The following is a 24566-nucleotide window of genomic DNA, read 5'->3' as shown; positions in this document are numbered from 1 at the left end:
AACTTGGAAAGTGGAAGAAAGAGGACTGGAGATTTAGCCCCAGATTGTCCTCAGCTACGTGGTGGATGCTCGCTTGAGCTCCATGAGATACTGTCTTTTAAAAAGAAAGGCAGACTAATTGACTGAATGTATAGTTACATCCTGACATATCCAACTGGCTCAATAATACTGGGTGTGAGTACAAATAAGTATCCATTTTTACTAGAGCCTCGATTAATTCTGATGCACAGGCGAGTTTGAAAATCACTCTGCTAGTCTATTTAAAATTATATTCAATTCAAGTAAACTGTTAGTATTTACTTCTCAGCGCATATATTATACTGATGGTATGTGAACAATTATGTGGCTTTTAACTACATGGCTTGTCTATCCTGGCATCTTTAATTTGCTAGATGTCAGCAACCATACTCTCTAGTAATGACTTGTTTAATAATGTAATATCTGAACAAATGGGTTCTTAAAACTACAGTTATTGTCCTAAAACTGGAACCTTTAGTCTATAAAATGACAAAAATAAGATTTAGGTTTTGCTCTTTGAACAGTTGCTAATGTATCTTTACTATACTGTTTTTAGCTATTATTAGTCTTGAATATAACATAAGAATATTTCAGTCAACATCATACTACATAAACACAGGTATATACTATTTAGCCTAGGTGCATAGCAAGCTACATTAGCTAGGTTTGTGCAAGCACACTTTGATGTTTCTGCATCTACAAAGTCATTTAACAATGCATTTTACAGAACATGGCTCCATCATTAAGCAACAAACCCCTATAGCTCAGTAAATATATTTTAATATATATACTTGCCTTCATGTTTCTCTGTTTACTAACTAAATATTATAACATCTAAATCAAAATTACTCTAGTTTAAATGCTCCAAAAATCTCCTTCTATATTTGCATTAAAGTGTCTATGGAAAATATGTGACAAGAAACCATTGAGATGGTTTACTGGTTAAAGGCACTTGACACCAAGCCTGATGAACTGAATTTCTTCCCTTGATCCCCAAAATCTGCATAGTAGAAGGATAGAGTCAATTTCTGCACGTTTACCACCACATGTGCAATGTGACCTGCGTGTGTGGATAGATAGATAGATAGATAGATAGATAGATAGATAGATAGATAGATAGATAGATAGAAAATAGATAGATAGATAGATAGATAGATAGATAGATAGATAGATAGAAAATAGATAGATAGATAGATAGATAGATAGAAAATAGATGGATGGATGCATGGATAGATGGATGGATGGATAGATGGATAGATGTAAATTGGGTGTGTGACCAAAAAGACCACATACCCTGAATGATGAATAACCTCCTGCATCTCCGTAAATGACAAGCTTAAACACAAGAAAAATGGTTTAACAAAGCAGTATCAAAATATTATTGATTTATTTCTTCATTTTTACATTGATCTGCATCTTAAAACCCAGACTATGTTAACAAAAACTGGGTGGGGAAAAAAAAAAAAAACAATGAGCAATTAGAAATTGGAAAGCAAGGCAGTCCTCTTAAGTAAGGTCATGAAAGACGTGGCTTTCGCTTCTCAGCAACTGGAGAAATACAAGTGAAGAGTTGCTCTGAAAAACAAAAGCTCAGAAAGATAGAGCCACATTAGAACAAAGTATAATGACGTGTGTGTGTGTGTCTGTGTGTGTGTGTGTGTGTGTGAGAGAGAGAGAGAGAGAGAGAGAGAGAGAGAGAGAGAGAGAGGAGTCTAAATAAAGATGAAAGCAAATAAGATCTGAATTTTAAAACAATGGAAATGTGAACTAGGAAATATGGAAAACGAAACATGAAACAAGACACGAGAGACTAAATGTGAGAAAGTCAAAGGGCGTCAGACTGAACCCAAAGCTGCTGTTTTGAAGAGATCTGTAGAATATAAAGTGTCGTGGGTAAGATCAAGGGAAACTCAAAGGGGAATGAAGGAATGGCAGGGACAAAGAAGCAGTGGTGGAAATACTAGTATCAACGAAGGACATTTAATGCCAAGGCGTTGCATGAGGCAAACAGGATCGCTGTACAGTTCTACTAAACACGTTCCTTAGGACCACATTTGTAGTCACAAATGTAAATGCTGGACAGAACTGCTCTGAAATACACAGAAGAAGTGTTTTTAAACACCAGGGTACAATTTCAGTAAATCAGCAGGAGTTAGAGACTGGCACAACCTCCATTTTGACAAATCAGGTAGGCAAAAATACAAGCCAGGACGATGCTTTTTTTAAAAAATGCTTAATAAGACCAATCTGATGGTAATTACCTGAAACAAATTATAATATGCACCCCACGAACAAAATGTTACCTCTAGAAATCTTCTACCCATTTATTTTAGGAAGAAGTAAAAATAACAAAATGAGAACTTATAAAAGGATATATCAATGAAGCACTAAAAAAAAATATCCATAAACACTGTAAATAGTAACAATAAGGTATCAAAATTTATCAACTGAGCACCTGTGAAAATAAACAATAAAGCAGGTAAGCGAGAGGAAAAACTAACGAAAGAGCAGTAAGAAATCGGAAAAGATTAAAGTTGATAAATAACACCCATCATGGCTTTCCGAAAGAACCAATAAAATGACGACTTTTTTGTTCTTTAACATTCCATATATGCATACAGTGCTTCTAGAACATATCCATCTCCTACTGTTCCCTCCACCTCCTTCAGATCCCCACACATACTTCAACTTTATGCCCCTTTTTTTAATAATCCACTGAATACAATTAATGTTACCTGTATGTCATGGGTTCAGGGCCATCTACTATAGTTTCAGCAACCTTCTGTGGGCCAAAGAAAATTTGCTCTAAAGAAAACTGACTCTCTCTCTCTCCCTCCCAGCAGTTCCTAAAAAGGGGTGGGATTTCATGAGCTCCTTCTTGATCCATGCTGGGACAGACTGGCTTGACCTTGTACAGACACAGACACTGAGATCATAGTGCAGTGCCCTGTCGTGCCCAGAAGACACTATTGTTCTGCAGCAGCAGCCCTCTCTGACCAATGGCTCTCACAATCTTTCTAGTCCCTCATCACCACACAGGCTTCCATGGGGGTGGGTGGTATGATACTGACATTCCACTTAGGCCCTAAGCACTCCTCAGTTACTATATTTCTGCACTTTGACAAATTAGGAGTTCCTGTATTAATTATATTAATTATATTATTAATATTATTTTATATGTATAAATAATTTTATATATTTATATATTAAATATTTATATTATATAAATATATAATTTATATTTATATATGTATATATTATATTTATATATTTATATATTTATATATTTATATTTAATATATATCAAATAATATTATATATGTTGCTATATAATGTATTAATAATTATATAATTAATAATATAATAATAATATAATAATAAATATATTATATAATATTTTTATGTGTTATATAAATATGTAATTTATATATTAAATATTTCTATTATATAATATATAATTATAATTAATAATTATATTATTAATATAATAATTGATTATATTAAAAGAGGCTTCTTTGATAAAGAACAAAGAATGAGAACAGCACTATCTGTGGGTATAAGGATAAATAGTTAGAAGGCAATCTGATGCTGTGTCCACTTAGCAAAATGATAGCAGGCTCTCCCCTTATAACCACTGCAGCTACAGATTCTTGGTCAGGCTTACAAGGCCAGGCATGAGTTCCCTCTTATGGAATGGGCCTTAATCCAATTAGAAAGCTGTTGGTTACTTCATAACAGTCATTCCACCATTATACTCATGGGCCTATCTTGCTGCACTTGCTAGTGCAGCAGCTCACAGGGACCACGGCTGACTATGATTAGCTCTTCTCCCCCAGCAGCTCCTATAGAATCTGTCAGAACAATGAAAATACAGCAAAGACAGGAACTCGATAGAAAAAAAATAACTAAACAACTGGCAGAATTATGACTGTTGAGTGGAAGCAACAAAGCCTCCCAACAGAGAATTCTACCACGAGAAAATCGGCGGGGAGAGGAATTGATGGCTGGGACCCTACTCCAACAATCTTGGCCATCCCTCCAGTCCTAACCAGCCATCTCTCCTTCTAACGACTTCGTATAACTATCTTCCTCGGGACACACTTTTAGTAACAACTACTTTTCCTGGCAAAAAAAAAAAAAAAAAAACACTTTTCTTAAGGCATTGACTCCATTTTCCCTTGAAATATTGTTCTATTAAATGAAATTAAAAAAAAATACTTTAACCCAAAAATAAGAGAGAGATTGGTGCAGAATCTAATCATAAAACAAGAAAGATAAATGTAAAGAACTACGTGTTCAGGTAGGAAAGTATTTCAAAATAAACAATTGAAACATAGGGGTGGAAAAATAGTTCAATAAGTAAAGTGGTGACCTAGCAAGCATAAGGATTTGAGTTCAATCCTCGGGATGTACCAAAGAAAGGAGGGAAGAAAAACAAAAAACTGAAAAGGGCAAATTATGTTTACAATTCAAGTCCTGGGGGAATAGTGTATCTTTTGGGTTCACTATCCAGCTATCCTAGTCTACATGGCACATTCCAGGCCAGTAAGAGATGTTCTCTCAGAAAAAGAAAAAGGGAAAGAAAAAGAAAGGAAGGAAAAAAGAAAGGAAGGAAGGAATATTTTAAAGATCTTTAAAAAAAAAAAAGATTCAGTACCCCATAGACATAAACCAAATTACTCTGAAAAATTCTAGCTACTACTGCCTGGATATACTAAATTTGTTCCTAGGAAACTGCTTTGGATTTTAGAGGAGCATAGAATGGAAAGCTCCCTGGCTTTTTTCCCCAAACACACTAAAAGCCGGAAACAGCTCAGACTCCACAAGTCACTGTGCTGGCTCTAGGGCTGTGCCTTTATGTGCACTGCAGGATCTACAAGTTCTATTGGTGCCTGCTCAGGGGATGTCATGTAAAGGCATGGCCATCATCTTTCACAGAACAATATCTACACCACTCATTTTTAATGATTCATTCCATTCATTCTAAAAAAAGAGTCATCAGACTTTTAGAGGATAAACAATATGATTAAACACCCCCCCCCAAAAAAAAAGTCATTAGCCAGGCAGTGGTGGCACATGCCTGTAATCCCAGCACTTGGGAGGCAGAGGCAGGCAGATTTCTGAGTTCGGGCCCAGCCTGGTCTACAGAGTGAGTTCCAGGACAGTCAGAACTACACAGAGAAACGCTGTCTCAATAAATAAATAAATAAATAAATAAATAAATAAATAAATAAATAAGGTCATAAAAGGGAACTAACAATTTACTAAAGGTGCTAGGACAGAAGATAAAATATTAACTGGGTTTACCTATACAAAACTTCACTAATACCTTGGTCACAGGAGTTATGGTTTTTAACTCTGCATGAAACTGCAGAGCTTGTGACAGGTGATGAATGTTTAGCCAGATAATTATTCCTAATGGATATGCATGTGAACATTCTCTGTTGTAAACTTCTTATTCGATTTATGATCTAAATTTATGTGCAAACTTGTGATGAACTTTCAACCATGTGATCATGTATTCTAAAAGATGTATACATGCTGAGGACAAAGAGAAGAGAGCATATTCCTTATCTTTATCCTTTTTTTTCTTAGCCCAGTCCCCTTCACTGCTTAAACCCCTTTCTTCTTAGACCCTTTGCCCCCCTTTTCTTACAAGCTCTTTCTCCCTTTTCTCTTATAGAGCTTTCATAGGAAACTTTTTACAACTTAGTAATAAACGCTAAAATCACTTTTCAAAGTGTCCCTTTTTCTTCCTGCAACTTCAAGTGGCAGGCTGAGAGTTAGAGCCATCCAGTTCCTGCTGAGATAGAACAAAGGTTACATTGCTTAATCCCCAGTGAGTTTTAATCCTCAGAAAGAGCAAGGGAGTTTTTTAGGACCTTTTAGAAGCTATCAACAAGCATTTAGTATAGTTAGAGAGCTAGAACATCCAGAGACCATCAGTCTTTAAAGCCACACCTGAGTCCGACTCTGTGTCTCATTTCAACCGGCTCCAGGTTGGGAAACTCCCAACACACCTGTGTACAGAGACACACAAAATAAACAAATAAAATATAAAAACAAACAACAAATGTTTTTTAAGAACGAGTGTGTTAAAGGTAAAACAGTGGTGCTTTCATCTTAGGTGTAACCAGCTGCTGTCTAGTTAAGGCCCACTCAACAAGAAGGAATTAATGCCTGTTACTCATATCTGGAGAGGTCATAGGCTCAAGGGGAGAACATACTTCTGCCAGTTTCCTAAACTAATATAATGTCTGTTTCCTAAATGCCCATCTTTATACCCGCAGAAGTACAGCTCTCACAGCGCACACACCGCCACCCCATGAAAGAAGCTTCTTTTTGCAATATATGGAAACTGTTGCAAAGATTCACAACTGGTCAAATACAAAGAATAAGTGATTGTTGTGTGTCCAGATCCACTTGATATATCTGAAATTAAACCGACACCTGAAGCTCAGGGGAAATCACAGAACAGAGGGAGAAGGGATTGTTAAGACCCTGAGGCTCAGGATGCCTGTAGATAAATCACACCCTCTACACACAGCAGAGAAAATGCAGGAGCTATGAGAAAGTTTAAAATCAACACACTGGACCTGGGGTGACAGTGAGCAGCCGTAGTGGGCAAAGCTACAGAACAGGAAAGTTATGAAGACCGACAGCTAGCTAAAGGACAAGGGACCTGGTCACCAGGACATCTGAGCTGAGGTCTCCTGGGATGTTATTGGGAGAAAATCCCTAAGGATAGGGTGACAGTCGGGTAATGGCAGCCAGCCAGAGACCAAATGAAATGGCCTCCTAGGCAGAAGCCACAGAAGACCCAATGTCAGTGAAGATCAACACAAGCAATAGGAATCTTGGTTACTGTAGGGGAAGGGGGGGGGGGGAAGAGCACGTGTTCCTGGGCAAACACCCTGCTGACAGCTCAGTTCATTCACAGAGGATGATATGGTACCTATCTCAAGACACTCCTTAGCACACGGACAACATGCTCTGTGTGCAGTGTGTGCTCCTTTCACGTTGTCAGTCACTGCTAAAGACATTATCAGTCTGCCCTTTGTAGTGCATCTCTGTGAACCTCTTGTCCACAGTGTAATCTGTGGATATTACTGTTTGCCAGTTATGAAACTGTTCTTATGGCCCTTAAGCCTTTATTTCCTTCTCTGTAAAAGGTGGGAGACAATGTAGTGTAGCTCACACTCAATAAAGACTCAGAACAAGGCCTCCTGTGACCATGAGGACAGATAGTATTTACAGGGCATTTATTACCTGCCAGGCAGTGTTCCACTGTTACAGCACTCAGCCATTCAACTCTCACACAACTTCTCTGTAAACCTATCGTTTTCCCCATCATACCTGTACAGAAGCAGACCCAGAGACATCAAGGAACCTGCCCAGATTCACACAGTAACAAATGCCAAAGCTGAGTCTTGGATTTACTTGTTGTCCCATAGTCTCTGCTGCACTGTCACTTCATATTCGTGTGTAAAGTTAACATGAATGGGACTTCACTATAAAAGAAATGGCCTGTATTTGTTTCCCTCTCAGCTGGGTAAAGATACATCATGCTTTTTTTCCATGTTTAAAGGCTGCACTGAATCTTACTGTAAAATACTTAGTGGATTCGACATACAAGAATTGTGAACCCATAAACTTGATTGAATATGGTAAATGAAGGTAATAACTACTAGAGCAGAAGAGAAATTTCTGATCCCAGAACTACTAAGAAAAACCTGATTATAATAATATAGATGTGGCCTATTGCTGTTAGAATTAGCTCTTTATCTTTTAAATATTCTGCATACACATTGAAATGCATGACCACCAACACTCCAGAACAGTTGTTACCTTTGTTATTGTTTTTGAAAATAATCACTAAATAGCATGACCAGTTTGAATAATGTGGAGAGAGGAAGGGAGAGAAAGGTCGGGGAGGGGAGAGAGGAACTTTCATGGTAAAGAACCAAGTTCCACAAAAAAAAAAAAAAAAAAAAAAAAAAAAATGAGGGGAGGGGACTGTGTCTGTGTTCTTTTTCTTTCAATCGCAGGTTTTCTACTTGGCACATTCGTCTTGGTAAAGGTCATTTCTTAAATGGTGTTTAGATGCTTGGACAATTGAAATGACTTCCCACATGTGAGACATTTATTATTTCTTGCTGACAAGGCAGGCCTCAAACAGAGGAATCAATTCTTCATTACTGAAAAAGGAAAACAAACCAAAAAAAAAAAAAAAAAAAAAACATTGACTTTCAAAATTCAGACAATTTTCAGGGCAATTCTAGTTTTGATATTTCATTTAAGAACTAGAAGAAAGACTGAAAGGCTACTATTCTCCTCCAGGCCTGGTAACATCTTTTTAAGATGTATTCTCTTATTTATGTATATGAGTATTCTGCCTGCATGTATGTATGTGCACCATGTGTGCCTGGTGCCTGCAGATGCTAGAGGTGGCACTGGATCCCCTTGAGCTGGAATTACAGTTTTTCGCTGCTGGGTGGATGCTGGGAAATGAACCCAGGTCTTCTGCAAGAGGAGCAAATATTCTTAAGTACTAAGGCATCTCTCCAAGCCTCTGGCAATACTTTCAAAAAAAATGCTAAGGACTGAAGTTGTAGATCAGTTAGTAAAGTGTTCACCTAGCATGTGGGAAGTACTGGGTTCAGTGTCTAGCACTACATAAACCCACTGCAGTCACACATACAAACACACACATACACACACACATGCACACATACACACACCTGTAATCCCATCACTACGGAGGTCAATGTGGGTGGATCAGAAGTTCAAAGTTATCCTTAGCAACATAGTGAATTGAGGCCATTCCAGACTACTTGAGACTTTGTCTTTAGAAAACAAATCTGGGGTCGAGAGAGTTCAGCAGTTTCCAGTATTTGCTGCTGTTGCAGAAGACCTGGATACAGTTCTCAGAACCCTACATAGGATGGCTCACAATCGCCTGTGACTCCGACTCTGCTGGACCTGATGCTGCTAGCCTGTGTGGGGACTGGCACCCAAGTACGTATACCTGGATACATAACACACATATAACTAATAATAAAACAAATCCTTCTGAAAGGTTCTCTATATAAACTGTTATCCAAACTAGATCCAGCTAATACTTAGAAACCACTGATAAGAAACAGCCTCGATTCTCAATCTTCCCAACATTGACCTAAGTTTCATATCTGTACAGAGGCCCTCCTCCGCTCACGCGGTAAGTGATTGGTGCAGGCATGGGAACTGAGCAGGAGGCGGCTTTGAACTATAAAGTTATCCACTTAAATGTAACTTCCGGACATGAAAGTCATGAGATGACAATCTCCCTGCTGTGGCTGGCTTTTGCTGGATTAAGAGTAGCATCATACCTTGAATGCATATTCAGGCTGTAAAGAAAATGGAAATGTAGCCAATGTGTTAGATATTCCATGTGAACATGTAAGTCAAACTCGTGGTCACATCTAGAGATGCAAAAACGATGTGACCTTCATCACCACAAAGGCTTCGACCGGCTGCGGGCTCACAATCGCCACTTTTAAGTGAATTGAGTCACAGGGAAAATTAAAGGCTCTGTGTATTTACCGTTTTCCTTTGGGAACGTAGGCTTTGAAAGCTTTCCACTTACGACGGAGAGCTAAAGTATTTTCCCATTATGTACCCTTTCAGGAAATTGTATTTTACTTTGAGTCCAACTATTTCAGACAGAAACAGATATTAGCTTTCAAAAATCAAAGACTAGCAAAGCATGAATGTTGGTAGAGGGAGAATCACAGAATGTATTAGGAAAAAAAATTCCAAATTTAAAGCAGGAAAGTCCGGAGTTTCCTGTTGTGTGGTAGCTACTGCCGCCTGGTGGAGTAACGGTGCTGGTGCGGCCAAACTGCATTTGACACTTAATGGACATGCCATTCTCAAGTGTTATCCAATTTACTTTCAATGTAGTTTTTCTTATTTCATTTCTTTAGTAATTCCACCTCTTTTTGCTGAACGTTTCATAGCGAACCAGGGTGAATTTAAATTTTCCCTCAACCCAAGAGCTATGGGAGCAAGTCTCCAAATCAGAGGACAACACAACCCAGAGAAACATAATGACACATCCCAACAGAACAGAACACGCAGAATAATCTGCACCTCTTGATGAGGTTCGATCCTTGACCCCTCTAAAGTTTGACAATAAAGAACACTTGGCTAGAAATAAAACTGCATCACTGATTTTGTGAAATCACAAGATTCAGAAATAAAGAACAAACTCTAAGGCCTGAGTCACCTAGCAAACGGAAAAAAAAAATCTTCCACTGATTATTTAAAATGAGATCATGATTTTCCTCCCAGAGAGTTTTGAGGAGGACAAGTGATTACATGTCGTATGCCTCTCTCCCTGCAGATATATGGCTGGTAGGTTATTTCTATTTCTAACTTTCTCAAATCATCAGCAACTGGTATTTTTAGCACAGGGCTCTGCACTATAAACCATTTCACCTCTGGTTTGTCAGCACTTGTATCACCTGCATACGTTGCATAGAAGACGACTGGATGCTAGCATCTCTGAGCTGACATTTACCAGGGCTATGCAAGGGAGAATAGTGTTGTATGAGAATGTAAACGCCAAGAAAGGAAAGACCCTCCTCACTAAATACCGTTCTTTCCCATGGCTACAGTCTACAAAGGCTACCTTACCACACTTACCACAGAACAAAGCCAATGGGCAGAAACCCTCAAGACATGACTGACCACAAGCTGTTGTAACCTCAAGTCACCATTTTCACTAGGAACAGACAGGGGCTCTTTCCAAAGCAGCATGAAGACAAGCATAGGTTTTCTAATTATTTATTACATATATATTATGTGGTACCATACATGTCTATGTGCATTTTTACATATGTTTGTATGCACATGTACGTATAGGTCCGAATGTGTGTGGAGGCTCAAAGTTGACAATAGATATCTTAGTTGGCCATTCTCTACCTTATATAATGAGACAGAGTCTCTTGCTGAACGTCTACATCACAGGTCCTCCTAGTCCAGCTATCTAGCTTGTTCTATGGATTCTCTGTCTCTGCCACCAGGGTACTGGGAGCCAGAGTTTACATGGTCCTCACACTTGTGTGACAAGGGTTCTCACCACAGCCAAAGTGCAGATTTTCATCAGAATTGGTTGACGTTCAATTCTTGCCACTGTACATGTGAATCAGAAGTCATACTATATTCCACAAATATATGCAATCATTACATGTCTATGTTTAGAAAAAAACAACTCTTAAGATGGGGGGGCAGGCAATTTATAAGCAAAATCAGTGAGTAAGAATAAAAATATTTTTTAAAAGTTGTATGTTCAAGAGAAACCATTCTGGGGCGAGGGTTGAATAAATGAATCTCAGTAGAAATCTCCATGAGCCAAATGAAGAATACATAGAACAGAGTCATCCCAAAGGAGCTGATTCAGAACAATGCTTAGGGCCGGGCCGCGGTGGCACACGCCCTTAATCCCAGCACTTGGGAGGCAGAGGCAGGCAGATTTCTGAGTTTGAGGCCAGCCTGGTCTACAGAGTGAGTTCCAGGACAGCCAGGGCTACACAGAGAAACCCTGTCTGGAAAAACCAAGAAAGAAAGAAAGAAAGAAAGAAAGAAAGAAAGAAAGAAAGAAAGAAAGAAAGAAAGAAAGAAAGAAAGAAAGGGAAAAAAGAATAATGCTTAGGAACCAGAATGATGAGAACATTGCATATTATTTTTATTCTTCTGGTGCATAAATGTATAGCAAATGGGTTGGTCTAATGTCAAGATACTATGATAGATTCTTGATTGTGGGTGGGCCTGGTGCTGTTTGTAGTCTGATGTTAATTCTGCTCTCCTGGGAGGGACTGTGGGTGAGGAGTGAGTCACATACTCAGGTGACTTCTTGTGAACCAATCCCCTAATGAACAAAGGAGCCAATCACTGGGTGAGTAGGAGGGACTTCTGGGTTGGATAGGGGAAGAGAGGAAGCAGGAGAGAGAAAGGTTCTTTTTGGGCAGGATAGCAATAGGGCAAGATGTAGCTACTAGTGTCTCCCAGCTTATATGGCAAATCCACCATGATTCACCATCAGAGGAGTTAGATTTAATATGGCTTACAAGATTAGCATTCTGGTTGTTGTGCCCAGAGATTGAGTTACCACTGTTTCTGAACTAAGTTTTTGTAGTGTTTTTCTTTACACAACTGCTTGACTGGGTTCCAGAGAGAAAGGTACGTGGCAAAGCATGGGTCTGCCTGATGTGCACCACAAAGGCCATGGGGGGTTTGAAATGTAGAGTGAAAAATTATAAAGACCATTTTATAAAATATATACAGGCTTTTTCTTTACCCCTAGACCTGAGCAAAAGAATGCAGGTTCCAGAAATCGGAACTGAATGTAAGATTTCAGGCCTTCACTGCCCTGGGATACATTCCGGGAAGAGTACATTATCCCTGAGTCAGAGGACACTTGCTAGATTAACATTCCTCAAGCCTCAGGGAAAAGAACCCACCTGTGGGTGGGGAAGGACCAAAGCAGGAAGACACATTCCTGACCACAAAGTCTCACCATCTAGGTGAGACTGAGAAATAGTTGAGCTAGTGACAGGGCAAGACTACATTTTGAGAATACAGAGTGTCTTCTACATAACCCTGATTCACTTAGGTTGCATTCCTCTGGAATTCTCTGCTATTTTTATTGTTATATTTCCTTAGCAACATTTCACCCCCTCCTCACTCTCCAGGTTTGTGGTTTCCCCCTTTAAAAACCCTTCTCAGACTGACTGGCTTTGTCAAACTCTACTCCTGCGTTGGTGGGTGAGCAGTTTGACCGTTGGCTGCCAGCTCTCTTCCCTAATAAACCTCTGCTGATTGCTTCCAGGTACGGTGTCTTGCGATTTTTGGGTGGCCGTGATTTCCCGAGACTTGAGTAAGAGTCTCCGGAGTTTGGGGGTCTTCAGAAGCATGGAGCTGGCGTGGTAGCGACTTACCAGTGGGAACTTAGCAAGCTGGGTGGAGAGATTTTGGGAACTCCAGGCCAGAGTCTGCCAAGATGAGAACACCCCGCTGGTGCTATAAGTAGTGTGGGAACTTGCTGACCTTTTCTAGTATTTCCCACAACAGATCTTTAAGGGCTCTGAACTAAACCATCACATGGACATACAGACGAAATGATTTCTTTACCCAGCACAGGATGAGGTGAGGCCATTGTTCAGTGGGGCTGTCCGTAATTGAGGGGCTCTTAAGAGATGCAAAAATCAGCAGCCTTAGATCACCCAAATATAAGTCACTCATCCCACATACTAAGAAAGTATAAAGGGGCCATTGGAGACAAAAATAAAGTAGCTTTTTTTGATAGGATCTGGTAGTGTCGATCTGGGGTGGTGTGTGCTTAGCATGTGAATGCTGGCACATAAGCTCCATTATTACTCACTGTTCAGGGTCAGGTGTGGTGGTACACGCCTTTAATCTCAGCACTCAGGAGGCAGAGGTAGGCAGGTCTCTTCAAATTCAAGTCAAGCTTAGTATACAATGAGTTGCAGGCCAGCCATGGCTACATAGTGAGATCCTGTGTAGGGGAATGCCAGGGGAGGGAGGCAGGAGTGGGTGGGCAGTTGGGTGAGCACCCTCAAAGAAGCTGGGGGAAGGAGGATGGGATAGGGGACTTTCTGAAGGGGAAACTGGGAAAAGGGATAACATAGGTATATTCTGTTAGTATTCTGTCTAAACTCTACCTCCACAGTTACCTGGCAACAGCCAGGTAGGCCTGGTCCACTATAAAAGGGGCTGCTTGCCCCCTCCTCTCTCTCTTACTCTCTTACTCCCTCTTACTCTCTTACCCTCTTGCCTCTAACCTCTCTGTCCCCTCCCCCTCTTCTCTTCCTCTCTCTCCACGTGGTCATGGCCGGCCTCTACTTTTCTTCTGTCTTCTTCCATCTTCTTCCCCTCACCTTTGCCCTATCTCCTGAACCTTGTGGTCTGGAGTGGTCTGTTCTGGGCTGCAGTCGGACATCTGAGCTAACAACTAACATATTCCAGTTCAGATGATATTAAAATGAACATACTTAACTTAAATTTTAAAAGATCATAACATTTTGTATTAAGTTCTTATTCCACTAGAATTTTTTATCAAATATGAAATATTAACTATGAATCTCAATAAAAACATACTTTCAATTGGCCTAATAAAGTCTCAATATAAATACTTCTGTTGTTATTTGGTGATCAGTATTTTACATGCTTAATACCAAAAACAGTTGGCCAGCACAAAATATTAATATTATGTGCTTTTGTTTTGTATTGTATTTTTAAGAGAGAGAAGGAACATGAAATTGCTGGTTAGGGAGGGAGAGGATCTGGAAAGAGTCAGGGGGGAAAGAAAGAATTTAATCAAAATATATTATACAAGAACATTTAAATAAAGAATAATTAGAACACTTTAAAGAGAAGTCTACCTTCCATAATTATTTGGCCCTTGTTTATTCGGTGTGCTAGTCCCAAAAGTCTGTGCTGAATCATGTATATTTTCCATGATGGATGAAGACCATCTGTTGTTGAGAGGTGAGATGACTCCGAAGGTAAAGGTACTGATGATGACCTAAGCTCAGTCCCTGGAACCCACACGGTAGAAGGAAAGCACTGGATCCCACAAGTTATCTTCTGACCCCCCGAATAGCTGTGCACACAAACAAATAAATAAAGGTAACTTTTAAAAATTTAAAGTTCTAGTTTATTCAGAATTCTGCTGGATATCATTAAATAAGATAACCTCAACTGTGTGAAATTTACCTTTTCTAAGCAAACGGATAAAATGAGAAAGCATCTCCTGGAACTCTGTCCCAATACTGACACAATATTTCTCTTGTGGCTTGGTTGGGGACTATTGACTCCCTATTCATTCTAATGCAGTCGGACCAGAGGGTAAATCATTAGTCACCAGGACCTTGGTTGTACAGATAAGTTCAATTTATCTCAGATAACGAGTAGTTATTTCAACAGAGAACACATTTAGGAGCAATGGTAGGAGGAACCCACAGCCATGCTTCAAGATTTAGCACAATCTGGGAACCATTTTGCTGCAGCAACCACTGGTGAACCTTTACCTCAATGCCCCACCGTCAATTCGCTGCTTCTAGTTGATGTTTCTCCTCTGTCCCCACGCTTCCCTCTCGTTGCAGAATGCCTAGTGACTTCTGAATTGTCTTCAGCCTTCCTGTAATATAGCCGCTCATTAACCACCATTATCCTTATGTTTTCAAACTTTCCCATACTAAACCATGTCATAGATCAGCTGCCAGCATATGGATTGGGTAGTATGGAAAACTGGGTCACATCCCTTGGCTTAAGGGAGAGGCTGACATTGGTTCCTTAGCTCAGCAGAGTAGCAAGTAAGAGGATGTGAACACACTCACTGACAGGTCTAATCTCATGCACTGAGGATTCAGATGTTTTACTCTGTATAGGTAATTATTTATTAACAGGTTTTATTATAGGAATAGAGCTGAATATGACATACATTAGCTTCCTCACTATCAAATATATTTCATAATTACCTTAACAAAAATTAGCTTTGCACATGTTTTAACATATCCCTATTTGACAGTCACTTTAATATTCTAACCATAAGAAATGTATCAACTTGGGCATGGCAGTACACACACCCAGTCCCAGCACTCAAAAGGCAGAATTCTGCTTTATAAGCTTACGGCTAGCCTGGTCTACATGTTGAGTTTCAAGACAGCCAAGGCTATACATAAGGAGTCCTTGTCTCAAAAAATAAGTGAAAGAAAAAAGAAGGGAGGAAGGAAGGGAAGGAAATGCATCACTTCACAAAGCTATTATTTTGTGCAAGACCTTGCAGGAGGGTGGAGATTTTTCAATCCAGTAATCAGTTTCCTTCAGCAGATTCAGGAAGAGTCTTCAGTGTTGCAGACAGCTAATAATATAGATTTAGACCCAAAAGGTGCTGATGGAGAAGCAGATGTAGCTGTGACCAGACAAGCTGAGTAAGCATAACAGCTGTGCTCACCTTTCTTGCCAAAGAACCTGCAACAACAAGCAGCAGAGCCCTGAGAGCACTCTGGACTGCAGGCTCCAAGAGGGAGCTAACCATCCAAGCCCTTTGCTGTGAGCATGTGTGGTATGGGCGTGGTACTTAAAAAATAAATGCAATGGAAACGGCCCTTTTAAATGAGCACAGCAAACATAAAGCAGAAGTCTCTGGTCAGTTCACAGGGAATCTAAGTGTGAACTCACAGCTCACACTACAATATAAGTGAAACATAACCAGAGACAGCCATGGCTACACGCCCTATAATAGCTAACTAACCAATTTATAAGCACACCCAAGTAGGAGCGTTTCATAATATTCTCCCTCTACACAGCCCTAGTAAGTGAGACCTTTCTTAATTAAAACAATTTTCTTTCTTAATTAAAAACAACTACTAATGAGACATTTCAAAATTTATTATACGGGGTCTTATTTTCTCAACATCCCTCTTAAAATACAGAACATAATTCTGGGTATTATAACCCAGGATTCAGTGAAAACATTCTCTTCAGTTAAATGATATTGTACTACCATTAATATTTCAGCAACTTGATAGCTTTTTTAATAGAAATACTTCCTTGCCGAAAAATATATATTTGATAAATCAGTGGGCTTAATGTTCTCATTAAAAATAGAGTTTTAGAATTAAACATCCTAAGAGCCCATGTGTGACAGCATAATCCATGCCCAAAGGAGGAAGACTGTGCTTGACGCTTTGCTCCCAACATACCTTGTTAGTCGCCAATAAATAATTAAAGAAGGGCCGTATGCAACTTGTCTACTGTATAACTCAAGCTATCAGTTCCATGCCTGTGGTCCCCAAATCTGTGTCTCAAGGTTTCAAAATGCACATTATCCACTGTCTGTCTTCCTGTGAAAGTCTTGAACCAGCCACGACACATTAGATGCCCACAGTGGCAGCACTGTAAGAACTGCAAACTCTGACAGACAACATAGGTGGCAGTATTTTACACACATACACACGTACACACACACACACACACACACACACACACACACACACACACACACACAGTGTTTCTGCGCACATTCAAGCTGAAGCAGCATTAAGCTGGGCGCTTGTTTCTGTTGAATGTTACCACTTCACAGATGTTCCCAAACATTTAACCTATCAGTATCAGAATTTCACAAAGATTAATTTTTTAAATCTCTAGAGATTAGGTTATTTTTAAATTGCCTTGAAGAAATTTGGAAGTTCTTAGTAGAAGTGTCACTTTGAAGTGACATCTTTACTCATAAGTTATTTCTACTGATAATTAATCTACAGATTTGTTATTCTTTTTTAAGATTTAAGTATATGAATGCTCTGTTTTCATGCACACCGTAAGAGGGAATCAGACTCCATTACAGATGACTGTGAGCTACCATGTGGTTGCTCAGGACCTCAGGAAGAGCAGCCATCTATCTCTCCAGCCCCAGATTTCTTCTTAAGAAAGGGTTCTAATCCCTGTGACAATTTATTTTAATAGGTTTCTTGATTTAGCTGAAACAAAATGTGATCCCTCAAACAGATTAATGTACACATAGAAGCAATGTGTGGATGTGTCCCCCAAAAGACTGACGAACACAGATCAGAAAAATCGTGGGACTAGGGAGATAGCTCAGTGGTTAAGAATACTTGCTGCTCTTGTGGAGGACGTAGGTTAGTTCCCAGCACCCGCATACACAGGGCAGCTCACAACCATCCATAACTCCCATGCACTCATAGGTATGCATTCATATTAATAAATCTTTTTTAAGGCCATGCAGAATTTAATCTCAGCACTTGGAAGGGAGAGGCAGGAGGAACTCTGGTTACATAGAAAGTTCCAGGACAGCCAGGCTATATAGAAAGACCTGCTCTCAAAAAAGCAAAAGGGGGAGGGGGGGAAGAGGAGGAGGAAAAAGAAGGAAGAGGAAGAGGAAAGAAGGCAAGAAAAGGGAAAAAAAAAAAATGGTTTCCCCAGCACATCGTCCACATCCCCACAGGAACAGATCCCGAATACCGGGCTTAACAAAATTTCCTTCGCTGCCAAAATATCCAGATTACTGCAGTCAGGAAAGGGTTGGCCAGTCCTGTGAATAGTGGGTCTCCGTGGAGGCATATTTTCCCTGCAAGTTGGGAGGAGCTAAGGTGGGAGGAGTAAGGAGAGGAAGAGGAGCAAGGGAGGCAGAGATGGAGGAGCAATGGAGAACCAGGCATATACTGGGAGCAGTCTTGGTCTTATATCTAGGTTAGATATTGGGAAATACCTCTAATTGTGTGACCATCTTGTTAATTGAGCAGTATCAAACATATAAAGCTTTTGGTTAATCTTTAAACTTTAGAGTCTCATTTCTACCAGGTACCTCATGGATGGCAGGATGGTCTGGGCAGAGCCCAACCTTGTAGACACAGCGTGAAAAATTGGCAGAGCCATCTCCCACGCTGGCATCTCATGGGTGGCAGGGCCGGTGTCTCTGGCCACCTGAGCCGTGGCTGCTGCTCGTAACCTCAGGCCTAATCTAGTCAGGAAGATGGCGGCTGATTAAACACAAGCCAGTTTGGGTGCCGCCAATTTAAAATATTACTGTACAGGTCTCTTATGGACTGGCTCAAAATATTTTTTCAAACTAATCAACAACTGAACTGGGTGCCCTAAGTTCCTTAAAAAACAATATTAGAAAGTGTCAGGTGGCTTCATAGGTCAACAGTCACTGGGGAACATGTTGGTTTTGCTAAAGAAATCTAAAGATTGTACAAAGTCCCGGTGAAGGTCACTTGAGTATGCAATATTGGAATCCTGCCCAATACATTGTTTTCTGGTCTAAAAATATAGGCAGCCCACTGTAGTTGGCAACTTGGTGTCTTCTTTTGTATTCGACTGGGGGAAACAACCTTTGCTGATAACAAAGGTGCTCTTCAACAGTGATCAAGGCCAGTAAGCTCTGTAGAGGACAGCTAGGTTTATAAAGTCTGGTGACGTTTGCAAGAAACTGAGCAAAGATCGTCTGTAATGCTATCGTCATCACTGTGACAGGCTAAAAGTTACCTTTTGCATTTTCAGAAAACACACTAAAAGCCTGTTTTGGTTTTGGTTTTGGTTTTAATTTGCCCCACTTTTCCTTTGCTATTCTTTCATCTTGATAAAAATCACATTTATCCTCTATTTTCCTCTTCTGGTTTGGAAGTTATGTCCAATTTTGTGGCCACCTTTGTCATTCTTTCTTTTTCTGTACGTTTGCACTAGCTTCTTTGCTCATTGCTGTGTCCACACCTGACAAAAAGAGACTTGAGGTCGGGTGGACTGATGCTGGCTCATGGTGGGGAAGACCCTGTGGGAGCCATCCTCTAGCTTTGTGCCTCATTGTGGGGAAGGCCCTGTGGGAACTGCCCTTAGCTTCAGCTGTAGAGATATGACCGCTTGTTCACATCTGAAGATCAGAAAGCAGAAAAAAAGGGATGACAAGTTTCCTCTTTGCCCACATTCAGTTGGATCTTGCCTCCTAGTCAGTCCTTGCTGGAAACAGCCTTGTGAACATACGCAGGGTGTCTCCTGTGTGACTCTAAATTTAGCCAAAGTGAATATTAACCATCACAATACTAAAATTATTACTAGTTGTTAGAGGGGATATGATATAGAAATAAAAATTTAAAGGCACAGAAAGAGGAAGAATGAGTTGAATTTTAAAAATTAGATGGTTAAAACAGGTACAAAAGATAATTAAGTGTACTGTTCTAGTTAAGATGATAGTCTGTTTTTAATTTTTTTTCTGCCACTAACAGTGTCATGACCAAGGGAGAATGATATGACATGTTTGGAAGTAAACAAAAGACAACATCTGGTCACCAGAAAGCAAGTTGTCATGGTTGTCTTGACGATAGTGACATAAGGCACTATACAGGACAGAGCAATCACTATCCAACTGTTAACTTATGATGTTAGGGAAAAATAGTAAAATCAAAGAAAGCGTAGCAAGGCATAATGTAAGAAGGAAATGTGAATGAATGATACAGATACAACCAAATACAAGAACCTACATGTGCATACTACAGACATGGAGGATGAAAACCAAAGCTTCCCAAACTGGGGAAGGAGCGCAAACAGGAATAAGGTGCAAAGGATGTGTGTGACAATGGCATAATGAAGCACTTTACTGTGTATACTGACTTAATACGAACTTCGCACACACACACACAGAGAGAGAGAGAGAGAGAGAGAGAGAGAGAGAGAGAGAGAGAGAGAGAGAGTACTGTTGAACCATAAGTCTGAAATCTTGCTATTGGTGGCAAAGAAGGCATAGAACTGAAAGTCATTAAGTAAACCAAACACAGAAAAATATATACTCTCTTTCATATGTGAAAACTTTTAAAGTTAGTCATGATAGAACATCCCTTTAATCCCAGTACTCAGGAAACAGAGGATCTTGGATCTCTGATTTCAAGGCCAGCCTGGTCTACAGAACAAGTTCCAGGACTACTAGGTAGGGCTACACAGAGAAACCCGGTCTCAAAAAACAACAAATGTAGTTATTTTCAAAGTAGAACCATGGTTGTGGGAGGTTGGTGGTTGCGGTCACCAAAACACAGAAGGAAGTTCTAGGCTCTAGAGCAGCTCTGCTTTAAAAGAACTGTCCAAACATTTTGTAAGAACTAGCAGGAGCTCAAAAGTTAATACAAAAAAGGAGATATGCTGATGCCCCTGACCATTGCATGTTACATGCATGTACTGAATCACACTGTGCACCTAAATGTGTATAGTCATCTCTACTGAAAAAAAAAATAAACAAAAGAAAATACATATTTGGTTTTGTTACTACACAGATTCCAAATACCACACCTAAAGTTAACACTTAAATCAAATTAGACGCTCAACTCCACACTACTTTGTCAACAATGTGTTTTGCGCCACTTCCTAGGGTAAGTGTGGGGAGCTGACCGAAGGCTCCTTGCAGCCATCTTGAGCCATATACCCTGACAAGAGATTTGATTACAATAGCTTGCAACAGCTGAGCACACTCTGATAACATCTTGTTTTAGATACCCAGGACCTTCCCTTGGGTGTGTGAGACTTAAAGCTGTGATTTAGAGCCGAGACTTAAGGGCAGCTCGGGCCACAGCAGGTAAGGGCTGGGGTCCGGTGAACATCTCATAAGATGACTAGGCTGAAATGTCTGACTTTGTTGTAAGGGCAAAGAGAAACAGCACAGTCCAATTTGTGTTTCAGAAACAGCCTTCTTGGCCATCAAGATGTCTCAGTGAATAAACGCACTTAATACAAAAGCCAACAACACACACTTACTTTCATACTACATTGGAAACTAGGAAGAGAGGATAGAGAGGAAGGTTATACAGCAGCTATCAAAGTGTAACTGAACAAGTCCCAGTGTTCTTTTAGCACAGTTGATTGATGGCAATTTACAACAATTTATTGCATATTTGTATAAGAATTAAGAGAGAAAAGTCTGAAGGTTTCCAACACAAAGAAATGTTATTTAGGAGAAATGAAAATGCTAATTAAGGTAATCTGATCATTATTATACATAGGTATTGAATTATCACATTGTACTCATACATCTGTACAGCTGTGTGCCAATCAAAAACTTTAGGCCCAGTGTGGTGGAGCATGCCTTTAATTCCACCACTAGGGAGGCAGAAAGTATGCATATCCCTGTGAGTTTGAGGCCAGCCTGGTCTAATAATGAGCTCTAGGACAGCCAGAGTTACATAATGAAGCCCTGTCAAAAAAGAAAAAAGAAAAAAAAGAAAAGGGGAAAAAAGCGCTCCAATTTTATGTTAAGTTTCCCAGGTTTTTACTAAATTTTAAAATAACTAAGAAAACAGAGAAAGATATATTTTATTGGCATTTTGGCCTAGCACAATTCAATTCAAATAAAACAGAACAAAGCAATTTATTTAAACAGTCGAGTACAACTGAAGTTTCTGCATTGCCGTCATCTGATCGTGTTCATCGAGTGCAGGCACAGCCCCCCCCCGCCACACCCACCAGAGCACCCTCGCGTGTGCAGCACTTGATGCATATATTTCATTGTCAGACTTATCTGCTTCAGCAATGTAAACATTTGCTACCAGTAAACTTTAAAAGGTAAAAGTGAATGATACTAATCAATAAATCAAACAGAACTATCTCCACATGACATAATTAAACATTGTATTAATACTGTCTCAGTAAGAACCACAAATTAATAAATTCACAAGGAAACAGAAACAAAGAGTGAAGTGAAAACTCCTAAAATAGTGTTAAAATACACAACGGAAATTTATCTAAGAAGGGGAACAATAAATGATATAACAAAAACAAATGTGGTTAGTAGCTATACCAGTCTTTTACTGCAAAGAACTTCTTCAATCAATGTGATAACATGCTTTGTTTTCCTAACTTCCTTCCTTTGAAAAATTCCTCTAGTTAGTAATGTGAGTTGGGTACTCTGTGGGAATTTCACATTTAATGTCTGCTGTGGGGTTGCTACCTCAAATTTTTTAGGTCTAAATAAATTTTGAAAATAACCAAAAACATTAAATTACTTTCACAAAAATTGCTACTATAAAGTCAAATAATTCCAAAATAAACCATAAAATAAATCCAATTTAACAAAATACAGAATAGAAAAAAACCCAGAATATTATTTCACAAAAAAAGCAAACTGTCCATATATCATCACTGTTGATTTGTTCCTTTCTGGCTCTTATTAAATAATCTCTAAAAGGTCAGGGAGGGTACACAGTGCCACTCTAGATCTGTCTGCAGTATACAAATAACTGGTATCTGTACAAAGCAAACCATTCTAACTCACTAAACATAATTAAATCATAAAGACTTCAAAGTTACAAAACCAGTTATAATACTGTATCAGGCAAAACAAACTTGTTCTCATTGCTCTCATTATATTTCAGCTTAATTTACAATCATCAACATTTTTCCATATGTCACCTCACACCACACTGACACAAAGCATGTTTAGAGAGATCTCTGTTACTCCACAGATAAACAAAAAAAAGCAGAAGAAACTGAAGTACTAATTCTTGAGTGTCTGACACATCTGGCATGTCAAGCAGCACTTGACACTGCAAGTTTCTTCAGATGATCCATGAACACTTGTAAGCTAACGTCATCTGTGAGAATAGGTGCTCCGGACTCCTGGAGGAAAAGAGGATTTGTAATTAGAATACAAAGTGGTACTGAAGATGTCCATGCATGTCTCAGAACAGACAAGAAATCATTTTAAATGGAGTACGGCCACCATAAGGACCCTGATTCCTGAGAGCGAGACGCATCTGAATCCCCAGGACTTCCTGAGTAACAAAACTGTCTTTGTTGTACAGGGACTGCTCCCAAATCAGTAAGTTTCTGCCAGTAAATGAACTATCTCAGGCTGGGGCCTTACCAGAAAGACCACCAGTGTGACAGGGTGGACGATTAGGGCTCTCAGATGGCCTGACCTGGTGAGGACACAGGAAAAGAGGTGCCTTCAGTGCTGGTACAAACTTGGCCAGCCAGCATGGAAATCATTACAGACGCTTCAAAAACACTGCTTCCTGTTCTCATTTATGTGTGAACCAATGAAAATGTTAGAAATTCATTCAATCATCAAAGGAAAAGCAGAGCTGCCATATGGTCCAGCTGTCCCAGTCCTGAATTCTACCTAAAGGATCTGAGCCCTGCACAGACGCGTGCACACTCACATTATTGCTAAACTGTCTACAGCAGCTAGACTATGAACTAGTCAAGGTGAACAGATGAACAGATACAGAAAATGTGGTACACATGCACACTGGAACATTATTCAGATGCAAAGAAATCATGACATTTGTAGAAAAATGAATGAAACTTTAAATCACTATTAAGAAAAGTAAGCCACAGTCAAAAAAACCAAACACATTTCGTCTCATATTGCAGAACTAGGACTTGAGGGTGTATATGAATGTGTTTTCATTTTCAATGAAGATATACCTACATCTTCATTGGTTCACACAGAAAAGGAAATATGTGTAAGACATACTAGGAAGGAGACTGTGAGAGAGGAAGAAGTCATTTTAATGAGAGAGGATAGTGCAATGGGATATATTTGACATCAAAGCAGAAGCAGGTACTTAGGGCAAGAAAAGGAAATGGGACAGGGGAGACTGAAAAAGGCAGAGGGATGGGGACAAATTAGAATAAAGTATAGTGAAGGCTGGAGGGACAGCACCAACCGCTCAGGGAGCGTCAAGTCTTTCAGAGGCCCAGAATTAGACATTAAGGAAGGACCCTCATCAGGTGGCACACAACTGCCTGTAACTTCAGCCCCAGAAATCTGTTGCCACCTCTAGCCTTCACAAGCACTGCACAGACACACACACACACACACACACACACACACACAGCAGTGCACAATCACTCATAGCTCCAACCACACACACACACACAGCAGTGCACAATCACTCATAGCTACAGTTCCAGCTCCAGAGGATCCAACACCCTCTTCTGCCTTCGCTGGCCTCCTGGTGTACATAAACTCTCACAAAGCC

The 24566-nt window shown here is 39.8% G+C and overlaps 1 protein-coding gene across 2 annotated transcripts in view; it reads right to left on the bottom strand.

The window, feature by feature from the left end:
* Window positions 1-21876: 21876 nt before the first annotated feature.
* Sec23a (SEC23 homolog A, COPII component) overlaps window positions 21877-24566 on the bottom strand; it is a 51935-nt gene continuing 49245 nt past the window's right edge. For both annotated transcript variants that reach the window (XM_034513902.2, XM_034513903.2), the window contains exon 20: window positions 21877-23196. In XM_034513902.2, the coding sequence (XP_034369793.1) occupies window positions 23107-23196 (90 nt within the window). In that variant the 3' untranslated portion in view covers window positions 21877-23106. The remainder of the gene's footprint in view (window positions 23197-24566) is intronic.

This window comes from Arvicanthis niloticus, chromosome 11, assembly GCF_011762505.2.
Source record: "Arvicanthis niloticus isolate mArvNil1 chromosome 11, mArvNil1.pat.X, whole genome shotgun sequence".
NCBI classification, from domain to species: domain Eukaryota; kingdom Metazoa; phylum Chordata; class Mammalia; order Rodentia; family Muridae; genus Arvicanthis; species Arvicanthis niloticus.
The sequence above is the reverse complement of the archived record's forward strand: the minus strand, read 5'-3'. Positions and strand labels throughout refer to the sequence as shown.